General features: G+C 41.1%; 2 protein-coding genes across 3 annotated transcripts; one reads left to right on the forward strand and one right to left on the reverse strand.

Moving 5' to 3' along the window:
* Positions 1-3,831, reverse strand: nudt5 (nudix (nucleoside diphosphate linked moiety X)-type motif 5). Its single transcript, XM_072377640.1, has 9 exons — positions 3,746-3,831; positions 3,321-3,394; positions 3,044-3,111; positions 2,893-2,945; positions 2,705-2,812; positions 2,410-2,505; positions 2,132-2,244; positions 908-959; positions 1-808 (listed from the first exon to the last, which is right to left on the reverse strand). Exons 2-9 carry the CDS (start codon positions 3,375-3,377, stop codon positions 699-701), a joined length of 657 nt encoding a protein of 218 aa, XP_072233741.1. The 5' UTR covers positions 3,378-3,394; positions 3,746-3,831; the 3' UTR covers positions 1-698.
* Positions 3,832-4,376: 545 nt separating this feature from the next.
* Positions 4,377-12,609, forward strand: cdc123 (cell division cycle 123 homolog (S. cerevisiae)). Of its 2 annotated transcripts, none has more exons than XM_072377648.1 (13): positions 4,377-4,488; positions 4,753-4,824; positions 5,311-5,374; positions 5,871-5,903; positions 6,184-6,279; positions 8,089-8,195; positions 8,441-8,492; positions 8,757-8,832; positions 9,076-9,198; positions 9,369-9,397; positions 9,487-9,594; positions 9,697-9,834; positions 12,119-12,609. In XM_072377648.1, exons 1-13 carry the CDS (start codon positions 4,415-4,417, stop codon positions 12,179-12,181), a joined length of 1,035 nt encoding a protein of 344 aa, XP_072233749.1. In that variant the 5' UTR covers positions 4,377-4,414; the 3' UTR covers positions 12,182-12,609. The 2 variants fall into 2 exon arrangements, with proteins under 2 accessions (XP_072233749.1, XP_072233748.1); XM_072377647.1 differs by having other exon boundaries at positions 4,378-4,488; positions 12,116-12,609.

The following is a 12,609-nucleotide window of genomic DNA, read 5'->3' on the forward strand; positions in this document are numbered from 1 at the left end:
GGTCATATTTCTTTATTGGTCAGTAATTTCTACATGCTTGGTTAAGAACAAAATCAATGTCCAGTTAATTATGTAACAGCTCGGTAGGAGGTACAGCACCAACTGCCATTAATCAATACAGTAACTGAACTGTACATTAGTAAGACAAACCCCATCTTACACTGTTAACGGTGTTAATTAATCATCCGGATATGGTTTAGTCATCACAACTAATTTAGCCAAAATTGGCTTGTCAATAAGTATCGGTTTTCCTCAATAAGATTAAACAGAATGTTAGCATTTCTTAGGGAATGTTTTCTGACTAAATAAAAAAAGCAAACCGCTTAGTGCTAACCTACTTGGAATATCATAAAAAACAAACAGGACATTACTACTCATCACTATAGGGATGCAAGCTTCCAGAGACGGTTAAGGCCTCGGGGTGTACGTTAGCACAGCCACACAGAAAGCAGAAGGTGGTCCAGTTCATGTAGTGTAGTCAGGGCTCCTGCATCGGGTCACTTTTTTAAACCCTGGACTTTTACTTCAGCCTTTGACTTCAAAGTTGTGGTCTGAATTTGACTGATCACTTTGTCTTAATGCCATCGGAACATTTCGTACAATTTCTTGTTATTATGTGGCAATCATCATTTTCAAAGCCCTTTGTAACAGCAGATACCATCTTCTTTTTCTCGTTTTCACATCCTGAACAGCTTCCTTTACTGCTTCAAGACGGGCAGCTCCCTCGGCTTGAAGAAGGCCTGAGCCATCCCCATGGCAAATATGTAGACCTTGGAATCCACCACGATTTTTTCTTTCTGCAACAGATCTGTGAAGGGAAACAAGCGAAGCGTTTGCTCAGGACTTCGGGCAGTCCACGGGGCCCGTGCCAAAGAGGAATAAATCTGGGTTAGAGCGGAAGACTCACCATCGATTTTTGCCTGGAATTCATCAAGTGGTAAAAGAATAACTTCAACAAACTCTGGGAAGACGAGATTAAAGCCCATGTAATGACTTGTGTTGTGAGTGGAGAATATTTGGGAAAAATCAGAGATAAAACTCACCTCCATCACCTGTGAAAGAACACAAGAGAGCACGATTTAATCAACAGCCAAATGTTTTTAAGCATATGGCAGAGGTGAGCTTTTAGTTTTCAGAAACCACTCGAGTAGTATCACCTCTCTTTAACAGAACATACATTTAACTGGTGTTTAATCATTAACGCAAACATCTACTTCTGCGTGTGTTTGAGTGCCGTTTATTTCACCAGATGCTCAAATAAAAGGAGATCCCCTTTTCATCACCTCGGGTTCTTCATGTCAATTCAGTGTTCAGAGTTCCCAGAGAGGAAATGTTTCTCTAATTGTTGCTCAATATGATTTAGGGAGTTAAACAGCTGGATTTTGTTTTAATTTGAAGACAAATGTATGTGTGACAGCTCTGGACTGCAGGCAGGTCAGTTTACCATCCAGAATTTGTACACTTAACACAAGCAAGGCCTTTCCTGACAAGACACTGCTGGATGTCAGTATCTGTTACTTAAAAAACTTCCAGATATCATTAAGCATGAAAGGTTGGGGTCTGATGGTCCAATGATGACAACAACTCAATAATGATATTCAATCTTCTCCCTTAAGCACAGAAATGTCTCCAAATTCTCTGAGGCTTTTAATATTGATGTATGGTACATGAAATAAACCCATTTTGTCAATTTTTCACTATTTTGCTTTGAAAAATGTCCCTAAAACTGCTGAACTATTGGTCCATATACTCTAAGCTTCGCTGACCTTTTTTCTTTTCTTTTTTTAAATACCCAATCGTGTCACTAACATGTTGCCAATTAACCAATTTTTTTTTCTTTTCTTTTCTTTTTTTTTAGTATCACACAAATTTTGTCTTTTGTCGCTCCAGCCTCATCTTTCTTAAAACATGCTGCTGGCAATTAATTAAAAATGTAGGTAAAGAAAACCTTAAAATGTCTTACTTTATGTCAAATTATTCACATTCTGTGAATTTATTTATTTTTTTACATTTACCACAATAATTAGGTGTTTTGGGAAACAAGGTTTCAAACATGAGAAAACTTTAGACTCTTATCCTTCATATTGAACAAATAGGTTGGGAAATTTATCGTGACATAATGAGTGAACACTGTTCTCTCACCCAGCTGCTGTGTTGGGTTAATGTTCTCCATGTCGTCTCCATTGATATTGACCAGCACGATCTGGGTGGTGCAATTAGACAGACCAGGGTCCAGACAAGTCACTGCAATCACAGCAGTAATGTTACCACCAACACCACACAAAGACTTTTACACTCAATCGCATAGATAAACATGAGCATGGCACCTTTTTCTCTTCACACCACTGACCCCTGAACCTCTAAGATAAGATACAACAAAGAGTAGCAGCTAATGTCAGTATGTAATACCTGGAGTGACTCCGACTACTTCCCCTTTGTAGCCAGTTTCTTCCTTCAGCTCCCTCAGTGCAGCTGCTTCTGCAGTTTCGCCTTCATCGATCAGTCCTGAACACAGAAAAAACAAAATCAATCATCCCCATACTTTAAAAAAAAAAAAAAATCAGTCATCTGTAAATCAACCTCCCCTGAACACGATGTGGAAGAGTTCCTCCAGGAGACACACAAACAGAGGAATTCATTTGATCTGATTTTTTTTTTTTGTCCAGAAGGGAAAGTGGAGCTCAAGAGTGGAGAATCGTCTGACCTGCAGGAAACTCCAGACTGCAGCAGCCCAGAGGAGGACGGAACTGCTTCACCATCACTACGCAGTCTTTATGGAGTGTCCGTTTGAGCAGAGCGATGATTCCCACACCTGCAAAAAATGTACATTACACCCCGAACAACTCTGTTACAACCTGAACAAAGAGACAAAAACAAAGACTGTATGTTCACCATCTGCATCTGTGTTGGTTTGTCTTGTTGTCCGTTTCACAGACTCCCAGGTTCTTGTTGAATAAATGAAATAAGATCAATTTAAAGAGAAACTGCTCGATTTGTTTTTGGGTTTTTTTAAAGCAAAGATCAGAAAAAGATTGAACGGTACCTTGTGTTTCCAGCAGGATCCACATACGTGGTCTTATCCAGCTTCACCCATTTTCCAGCTGCCATGAGCTGGAACAAAAAAACAGCAACAAAAATACAGTCAGCTCAACAAGATGTGAACCAAACGTTACAAATGATGGTGTCCACCCTGATCTAACAGTACCAAAACAAAATTTAACATTTTAAGGCCAAAAACCTTGCTCTGAAATTAAATTATTTGACATACTGCAGGTAGAGCCAATACTGCAGTCTATGTAAATATGAGAAAACACACAAACCTCCTCTTTCACAATGTGTGGCGTTGTGGCCACTTTGGGTTCCTTGGATTTGCTCATTTTACCAGTCTATGCAACTGAAAATCAGAGAAAGTCGAGTGAGAAAACTTTTTTCAAAAAATTAATACACAATAACCTCAGTGAGCTCTGCTGAGAATCTGAATAAATTGCGAAGCTTATCGCAACATTTTAGCGTTGAAGAGACGAGACTGATCTGATCATGAGTTGCTCAATTAGCTGCAACAACCAGTCTACTCCAAAGAAGCTCGACTCATTTCGTTATATTTCTGCATGAAGCTTGTCTGTTTGTTTCTTTGTTCATTTGCCCTAGCTAGATGCAACACAGTTAAAATGCTACCAGAAGTCCGAGCTTGAGTATTTTAAACTTAAAATTATGATTTAACGTGAAAGTCACTAAACTAACTCACGTGAACTCTTAGCCGTGTTTCAGTGGGAGATGGATGTGAGGAGAGGGAAGCAATGAATAGTCACTCTGTTACGACTTCCTGGTGGCGCAAACGTCACGTTATGTTTGAGTAAGGTGATAGGTAGGATACGAAAAAAATATTATTTCCTGAAAATAAATATTTTGTGAGTAATTTAGGGATCATGTTTAGAGTAGAAATTATGGATAGTAGAATTATGCTTGTTTTGCATAATGATTTACTGTGCATACTAACAAATTAACTCTCCGTGGATGCTGTCTCTATTCTTTTGCTAAATTTACAATCGCCGACAACGTTAGCTGGATCAATTTAAGTTACATTTACAGCAAGTTTGAGAGAGAAAGTGAAAGGGTCTAAGGCTAAAAGTTTGAAGTGACTGCTCAGTTTTATAAACGATCTATGTCACAAGTCTGCGTGTGTAACTTAAAAACACTTCCCCCTTTGGAGGACACAATTTTTTTTACATAATTACGTCAGTAATAAAATTGACAATCATCATATTTTACAAAATGAAATTGAATAATTAAAAAATATAAAAAATATCAATGCAAATAGATTAACCCCCGATTTTAAGGTGCTTGATGAAAATTTGGGTCCCGGAGTCGGAAGATATTTTCTGATGAGCACGCTTCCTCTCCAGGATATTGCAGCATGAAGAAGGAGCAAGTTGTCAACTGTCAGTTTTCGGTCTGGTATCCGATATTCAAGAAACATACGATAAAAAGGTAGGAAGTTGCTGTTTGTAAACCATTAAAAACTATAGAAAAGAGAGAGCCGAAAAGCTTTTTTGTCGTTGTTGGTGTAAAACTGTTTTCTAAGCAGCTAGCGAACGCTACCAGGGTTTGAGCTGTCATCTGTATCCTTCTCGTTTGTATCAATAAATATTTGCTCAAGTCCAATTTAGCACAGGTTTTTTTAACTTCTTTTTTCCATCTAATCCTGCTCGCCTGTTGTCCTTTGGTTAAACTTTTTTTTCTCCTATTTTTCAGTGTGATTCTTCCATTGCCTCAGAATGTAATAGACTATTTACTGGATGATGGGACGCTGGTAGTCTCTGGGAGGTAGGAAAACACACAGACACACACATTTATTTTTATTCCTAGGCCTATATGGAGACACTACATTAATTCTATGTACTTCCTTAAACGTCACAACTGACCCTAAAAAAATAAAATCACTTAATAGCTGTGTAACTGTAATTTGGTGCCCAGGCTCACAGGAAATCCCCATAAGTTGCTGTGCTATCAGGTTTCTTCTCTCCACCATTATAAATAAACAAACAAACATTGTCTTGTGTACTAAAACAAAACCAGCTGATCTGATATCATAGACAGGCACACACAGTAAGTGACTCCAAGTTAGAAGTGGTGAGATCACAGCTGGTGACATAGTTTAACCCAGTCTTTGTTTCAGGTGCGATTACCTCTTAGCTCATTAGGGCGCTTGCACTTGTTTTTTTTAAATCTTTCTTCTGTTTACATCCATTCTGTGATGAAGTTTTAAGTTGGCCTCTAAATGTTACAGTCCCTCTTCTGTTATCCCTCCAGCGACCATAACACGCAGCCGATACACACTAACAACAGCGACTCAGAAGCAGAGGAAGATGTTCAGGTAAGATCCCACTTTGATTGGAATCTATTCGTGAGAAATCCTTCACTCAACAAATCCAAGACCTTGGACATTTTCTCAACAGCCCCTCAAAAACTAGGTCAACTGGTGTACATAACAGTAAAACATTAATAAACAACTCAGTTACATCTTTGTTTTCAAAGGTTTTCTTTACATTTCAAGGAATAGAAGAAGATGATAAGTGTATCAAAACTTTCCTTAAGGCACACAAAACCATGGCCGTCGAGCGATGAGCAAAACCAGTGAATTGTTTATTATGCAAACATGGAAAACTGAATTAAAGATCAAATTGTCTTGGCAACAGAAAGTCACAGTTTCAGATTTCTTTAAATACTATATGTACAGTTACATCAACGCAGTAATGTAAAAATGAAATGCATTGTGTGAAGTCTCGTGGTCAGTCTCTAAGGTCTTTATGGAGAAAATTAAGCCAGTGATGTGTTATCATGTTGATTTTGCACACTCTACTCCCCTCTAGTGGTCAGACGATGAGACGACCACAACAGTCACTGTGAGTATATCCAGAGCGTCAAATGTTTTTAGAAAGGGCGCATAGAATAGAATCCCTTCTCATTTGCCATTGTCATTTCACTAGTTCTATGTGTCGGTCTGGTGTATAAGAGCCCTTGAACTCAATAAACAGGCCACAATTCTGTTAGGCTGGAGGTTCATGCCTCATTAAACGGCATTGCATCCATGCCTGAATTCACCACCATATGTGTTTTTTTTATTTGATTTATTAATGCTGTTATTATGACTGTGATGTCCTGATGTCGCTTTGTTTCTTCCAGGCTCCCGAATTCCCCGAATTCACCTCTAAGGTGCTGGAGGCCATAAACGCCCTGGGTGGGCGCATCTTCCCCAAACTAAACTGGAGCGCCCCGCGGGTAAAATACTGCTCTCTGTCGCTCTATGAAAAACGTAAAAAGCACCTTCTTTGAAACGAGCCATAGAGCTACAGGAAGCTTGTAAATATTTAGGCATTTGGCTTGATGATAAGCCTTATATAAAGCCTTTTGTCACATCACACCAGCCAGTACCAGACTAAGTCTACAACTAAGCTTCTTTTGAATGTTCCTGGGGTGCACTTAGAGCTGAATAAAACTGCTTCCTCCTTCGATGCTTTCTATGGATGGAATGAGCTTTGAACTCTCAACAGCTGACAAACACTCCCCTCTTTACATACTTTGAAAGGCGTTTTAAAGACTGCGTTGAAGGAAACCTTTTACAGTTTTGGTTAGTTTTATAAGCAGAGGCAAAATATGTTGATTTTAAGTTGGTACGGACCCTTTTATTTAATTTTTTTTATAGTTAACTCCCTGTGTCATATTCTACCAATATTTGAAATGGCCTTTTATGTGAAACTTTCTGTAGTTGACATTTTGTCTTATGCTGACTTCTTTCCCAGGACTCCCTGGAAAGAATATGCACTGTACTGCCAAAAGTATTCACTCACCCATCCAAATAATTAAATTCAGGTGTTCCGATCACTTCCATGGCCACAGGTGTATAAATTCAAGCACTTCGGCATGCAACAGGTCCGGTTGTGAAATTTCCTCGCTACTAAATATTCCACAGTCATCTGTCTGGTATTATAACAAAGTGGAAGCTGCTGGGAGTGACAGCAACTCAGCCAAGTAAAATGACAGAGCGGGGATCAGCAGATGCTGAGGTGCATTGTGTGCAGAGGTCGCTAACTTTCTGCAGATTCAATCGCTACAGACCTCCAAACTTCATGTGGCCTTCAGATTAGCTCCAGAACAGTGCGTAGAGAGCTTCATGGAATGGGTTTCCATGGCCGAGCAGCTGCATCCAAGCCAATATATACCCAAGTGTGATTCAACGCTTCAAAAGCAGCGGTGTAAAGCACGCCGCCACTGGACTCCACAGTAGTGATGATGCGTTCTCTGGAGTGACGAATCACGCTTCTCCGTCTGGCAACCTGATGGACGAGTCTGGATTTGGCAGTTGCCAGGGGAACGGTACTTGTCTGACAGCACTGTGCCTAGTGTAAAGTTTGGTGGAGGGAGGATTATGGTGTGGGGTTGTTCTTCAGGAGCTGGGCTTGGCCCCTTATTTCCAGTGAAAGTAACTCTGAATGCTTCAACATACCAAGACATTTTGGACAATTTCATGCTCCCAACTTTGTGGAAACAGTTTGGGGATGGCCCCTTCCTGTTCCAACATGACTGCGCACCAGTGCACAAAGCAAGGTCCACAAAGACATGGATGAGCCAGTTTGTGTGGAAGAACTTGACTGGCCTGCACAGAATCCTGACCTCAACCCGATAGAACATGTTTGGGATGAATTAAAGCAGAGACTGAGTCTGACCTCACAAATGTGCCTCTAGAAAAATGGTCAAAACTTCCCATAAACGCACTCCTAAAGCTTGCCCAGAAGAGTCGAAGCTGTTATAGCTGCAAAGGCCGACATCTTATTAAACCCTATGGATTAAGAATGGGATGTTACTTAAGTTCATAAAGGCAGATAAGCGAATACTTTTGGCAATATAGTGTTTCTTTCATCTCAACTGGATCTTCCTGGCTAAAGAAAGAAAATGAAATACCCAATTTTTTTTTTTTTTTAAAGCCTCATGCAGATTAGTTAATTTAAAAGCTGCTTCATGCACCGTCGCAGCATAGACGGGTTCAAGCTTAAACCACCAAGCACGTTTTTGTGTGTGTCTGCCTCCCAGGATGCAAATTGGATCGCCCTGAACAGCTCCCTGCAGTGTCACAGCCTCAGTGATATATTTCTGCTCTTCAAAAGCTCCGACTTCATCACCCACGACCTCACGCAGCCGTAAGCCCCACTCACTGTCCAACAGCACCATCACACACACACACACCGGGCTTGCACTGCATTTAGTGTGCAGCCTGATTGGAAATGGCAGTTAAACACAAGTGGCAGCGGGAGAAATGGGTGACTTCTTGAGAGCAACGCAGGAATGCGAATATCCCTTTGTTATTCTAAAGAACATTTAGTTTCCTAGGACATTCGCATTTTGATCCAGTTAATTATTTGCTTTGGTTTCATCTCTTGTTCAGATTCCTTCAGTGCAGTGACCAAGACTCCCCGGATCCAGTCATCAATTATGAGGTATTTTATCGTTCATGAAGAAGCCCGTACAGATACAGTTGTGTCATTTATATTTACGGGAACACAGTAGAATTTACCTGAAAAACAAAATCGAGTCTCATGCCAAAGTTATCCAGCTAAGTCCTGTGTTATGTGGAAAAGCAGACGCATTGTTTCAGTCTGGTTCTACTCCTCCTTTGTTGGTTACAGAAAACTTTAACTTAGGAATTGAGTAACAGACCATGCACTCTGGGTTTTAACAGTCACATTGTCTTCTGTCCTCAGCTGGTCCTGAGAAAGTGGAGCGAGCTGATTCCTGGTGGAGAGTTCCGCTGCTTCGTCAAAGAAAACAAGCTGATCGGTAAAAGCTCCGGGCAGCCTTTATTTGCAATCACACATTCATTTCGAAATACGAGTAATTCTGTGGAAACAAAACAAAGAAAAGCTAATTTGTACTGTGTTTGCGATCCTGAGCCTTTAAGCTGAATGAAAATAAGACACCAGCAGAACTTAAACTGTGATGTTTCAGCCGTAGGCTAATTTAGAAGCCATTATAGAATTCTGTTTGAGCTACACTGATGGCTTCTCTGTGGGATTTTTGCAGCTATCTCCCAGAGAGACTACACTCAGTATTACCAACACGTCCTGAAGCAGGAGGAGCAGATCTGTCAGGCAATACAGGAGTTCTTCATCCAGCACATCCAGTACAACTTCCTGGACGAAGACTGTGAGCATCAGCCTTCCGTTTCTCTCTCTTTAGCGTCTTAAGTGCAGAAAGTTATTGAATATTTACTGATATTTATTAAAAGTTAGTTGACGTTTTTCTTTTCTTTGTGTGAAACCAGCAGATGCAGTGACGTGAATGTTGAATAAAACGTTTTTTTTTCTGCTTTACAGTTGTGTTTGACGTCTACCGAGACAGTCAGGTAACTTACTACTGAATATTTTTTAATGGCGGGATTAAGGATGGCAACATTCTGAGCCATGTTTGAATATCACGAGTCGTGTTTTGCAGGGGAGGGTGTGGCTCATCGACTTGAACCCTTTTGGAGAGGTGACCGACTCGCTGCTGTTCAGCTGGAACGAGCTGACATCCGGTGGAGAAATCGCTCAGCAGCAGCAGGTCAGCAGACACAGAGCATTCCAACACATTTCTTTCTTTCTTCCGGGCTTTGTTTTGTGCTGGAACCTGGCAAAGGCTCATCTGGTCTTTGTACCTGTGCAGGAAGGCCCAGCATTCAGACACACAACAAGCGAGGTGACGGTGCAGCCCAGTCCCTGTCTGAGCTACAGAATCCCGCGGGATTTTGTTGATCTCTCCACTGGAGAGGACGCCTACAAACTCATCGATTTCCTTAAACTGGTATGTACTCCTGTGTCTACACATAAAGAAGCGTTCTCATCTCAGCATGAGTCTCATATCCTGTTTGCCAGCTTAAGATAAAATTAATTAATTTATTTTAAATGAAGATTTACTTGACTGTCAAGGCTCCTAAATCTCTGAGGGAGGCATGTGGCACCAAGCTCTCCAGCATATCCTTTAACTCCTATAAAATGTGTGGCGGAGCTTCCACAGATTAGACTCGTTTGTCCAACTCAACCCACAGATGCTTGATTTAGAATTTGGAGGTCAAGTCAACACCTCAAATTTGTTCTTGAACCATTTTTGGGTGAAGTGGGGCACAGTATGCCGCTGAAAGAGGCCACTGCCATCGGGGAATACCATTTCTATGAAAATGCAGGTCAAAGTAACATCCTTCTGACTGTTAGTACCTAGGGTTTCCTGGCAAAGGTCAAAGTAACATCCTTCTGACTGTTAGTACCTAGGGTTTCCTGGCAAAGGTCAAAGTAACATCCTTCTGACTGTTAGTACCTAGGGTTTCCTGGCAAAGGTCAAAGTAACATCCTTCTGACTGTTAGTACCTAGGGTTTCCTGGCAAAGGTCAAAGTAACATCCTTCTGACTGTTAGTACCTAGGGTTTCCTGGCAAAGGTCAAAGTAACATCCTTCTGACTGTTAGTACCTAGGGTTTCCTGGCAAAGGTCAAAGTAACATCCTTCTGACTGTTAGTACCTAGGGTTTTCCTGGCAAAGGGCAAAGTAACATCCTTCTGACTGTTAGTACCTAGGGTTTCCTGGCAAAGGTCACAGTAACATCCTTCTGACTGTTAGTACCTAGGGTTTCCTGGCAAAGGTCACAGTAACATCCTTCTGACTGTTAGTACCTAGGGTTTCCTGGCAAAGGTCACAGTAACATCCTTCTGACTGTTATTACCTAGGGTTTCCTGGCAAAGGTCAAAGTAACATCCTTCTGACTGTTAGTACCTAGGGTTTCCTGGCAAAGGTCAAAGTAACATCCTTCTGACTGTTAGTACCTAGGGTTCCCTGGCAAAGGTCAAAGTAACATCCTTCTGACTGTTAGTACCTAGGGTTCCCTGGCAAAGGTCACAGTAACATCCTTCTGACTGTTAGTACCTAGGGTTTCCTGGCAAAGGTCAAAGTAACATCCTTCTGACTGTTAGTACCTAGGGTTTCCTGGCAAAGGTCAAAGTAACATCCTTCTGACTGTTAGTACCTAGGGTTCCCTGGCAAAGGTCACAGTAACATCCTTCTGACTGTTAGTACCTAGGGTTTCCTGGCAAAGGTCAAAGTAACATCCTTCTGACTGTTAGTACCTAGGGTTCCCTGGCAAAGGTCAAAGTAACATCCTTCTGACTGTTAGTACCTAGGGTTCCCTGGCAAAGGTCACAGTAACATCCTTCTGACTGTTAGTACCTAGGGTTTCCTGGCAAAGGTCAAAGTAACATCCTTCTGACTGTTAGTACCTAGGGTTTCCTGGCAAAGGTCAAAGTAACATCCTTCTGACTGTTAGTACCTAGGGTTCCCTGGCAAAGGTCACAGTAACATCCTTCTGACTGTTAGTACCTAAGGTTTCCTGGCAAAGGTCACAGTAACATCCTTCTGACTGTTAGTACCTAGGGTTTCCTGGCAAAGGTCAAAGTAACATCCTTCTGACTGTTAGTACCTAGGGTTTCCCATTAAAGAATCACACTGCCCCCTGGTGGCCTGTCATAGTGCACTCTGGTATAGTTCCCCAAGTAAACCATCCACATGGACCCGGGAATCCACTAGACCACCGTTTTCCATTACTGTATGGTCCAGTTCTGGTGCCGACATGTCCGTCATAGGCACTTTTCAATGGTGGATTCTTGTCTGTAGGGGCACCCCAACCGGGCTGTGGCTTCTCAGATCAATATGCAAACAAACTGCGATGCACATATTTTTCTAATCATACAAAAGGAGGTTTTTGCTTTAATTTAATTTAGTTAAAGAACATTTTATTTAGAAAACATTGAATTTCTAGTTATTGTTGCTTGCTGTTGTATGAGTTGAGAAATACACAATTTAGTAATATCAGTGATATGTTTTCCTTTATCTGAGATAACCAAGCTGACCTAAATAATGGCAATACGACACTTTCCCTAAATCGGGCCGCCCTAATTGTGAACCATCGAATCAGATCTGTTACAAATCAGAATTTAAAAAATGTCGATAATGATGAAAAAGTTGTGGTAGGCTATTTTTTTCTTTACATCTGTGGACAAAACTTTGGTGATTTAACGTGAATCTGTCCTCTTCCCACAGAAGAAAAGCCAACAGGAAGAGTCTGAGGAAGAAGAGGAGGAGGAGGAGGAGAGCGCTCCACAGTGACATCAGGGTCATCAGCCCTCTATATGATGATGATAATAATAATAATGTCTGCATGAAGAGACTTTTCACCCTCTGTCCCGTTTGATTATTTTTTTCATGCTCTTTCTCTCCCTCTGTAATCCGACTGGAACAAGGTGTACCCATGCTTTCTTATTAACGGACTCGTGCTGAATGAGTGGATCATGCTAACAGCTCCTTAAGCACTGATTTCTCTCTGTCGAGTTACTCTCTGACTGCGATAGTGTTGGCTGGTTGGTTATTTCCTTTTTTTTATTTTGTCGGGGGAAAAGTGTTATAGCAAGGGGATGTAGTCGCCACTATTGTAAAGATCGCTTGCTATTGTATTTTGAAACGTGTAAAATAGTTTATGTATCTGTATAGAAGCCCAAATACTGTTACTGGATTTAAAGTAAACTTGACCATACACA

Source organism: Leuresthes tenuis, unplaced genomic scaffold (genome assembly GCF_036924035.1).
Source record: "Leuresthes tenuis unplaced genomic scaffold, fLeuTen1.0.hap1 SCAF_23, whole genome shotgun sequence".
NCBI lineage: Eukaryota > Metazoa > Chordata > Actinopteri > Atheriniformes > Atherinopsidae > Leuresthes > Leuresthes tenuis.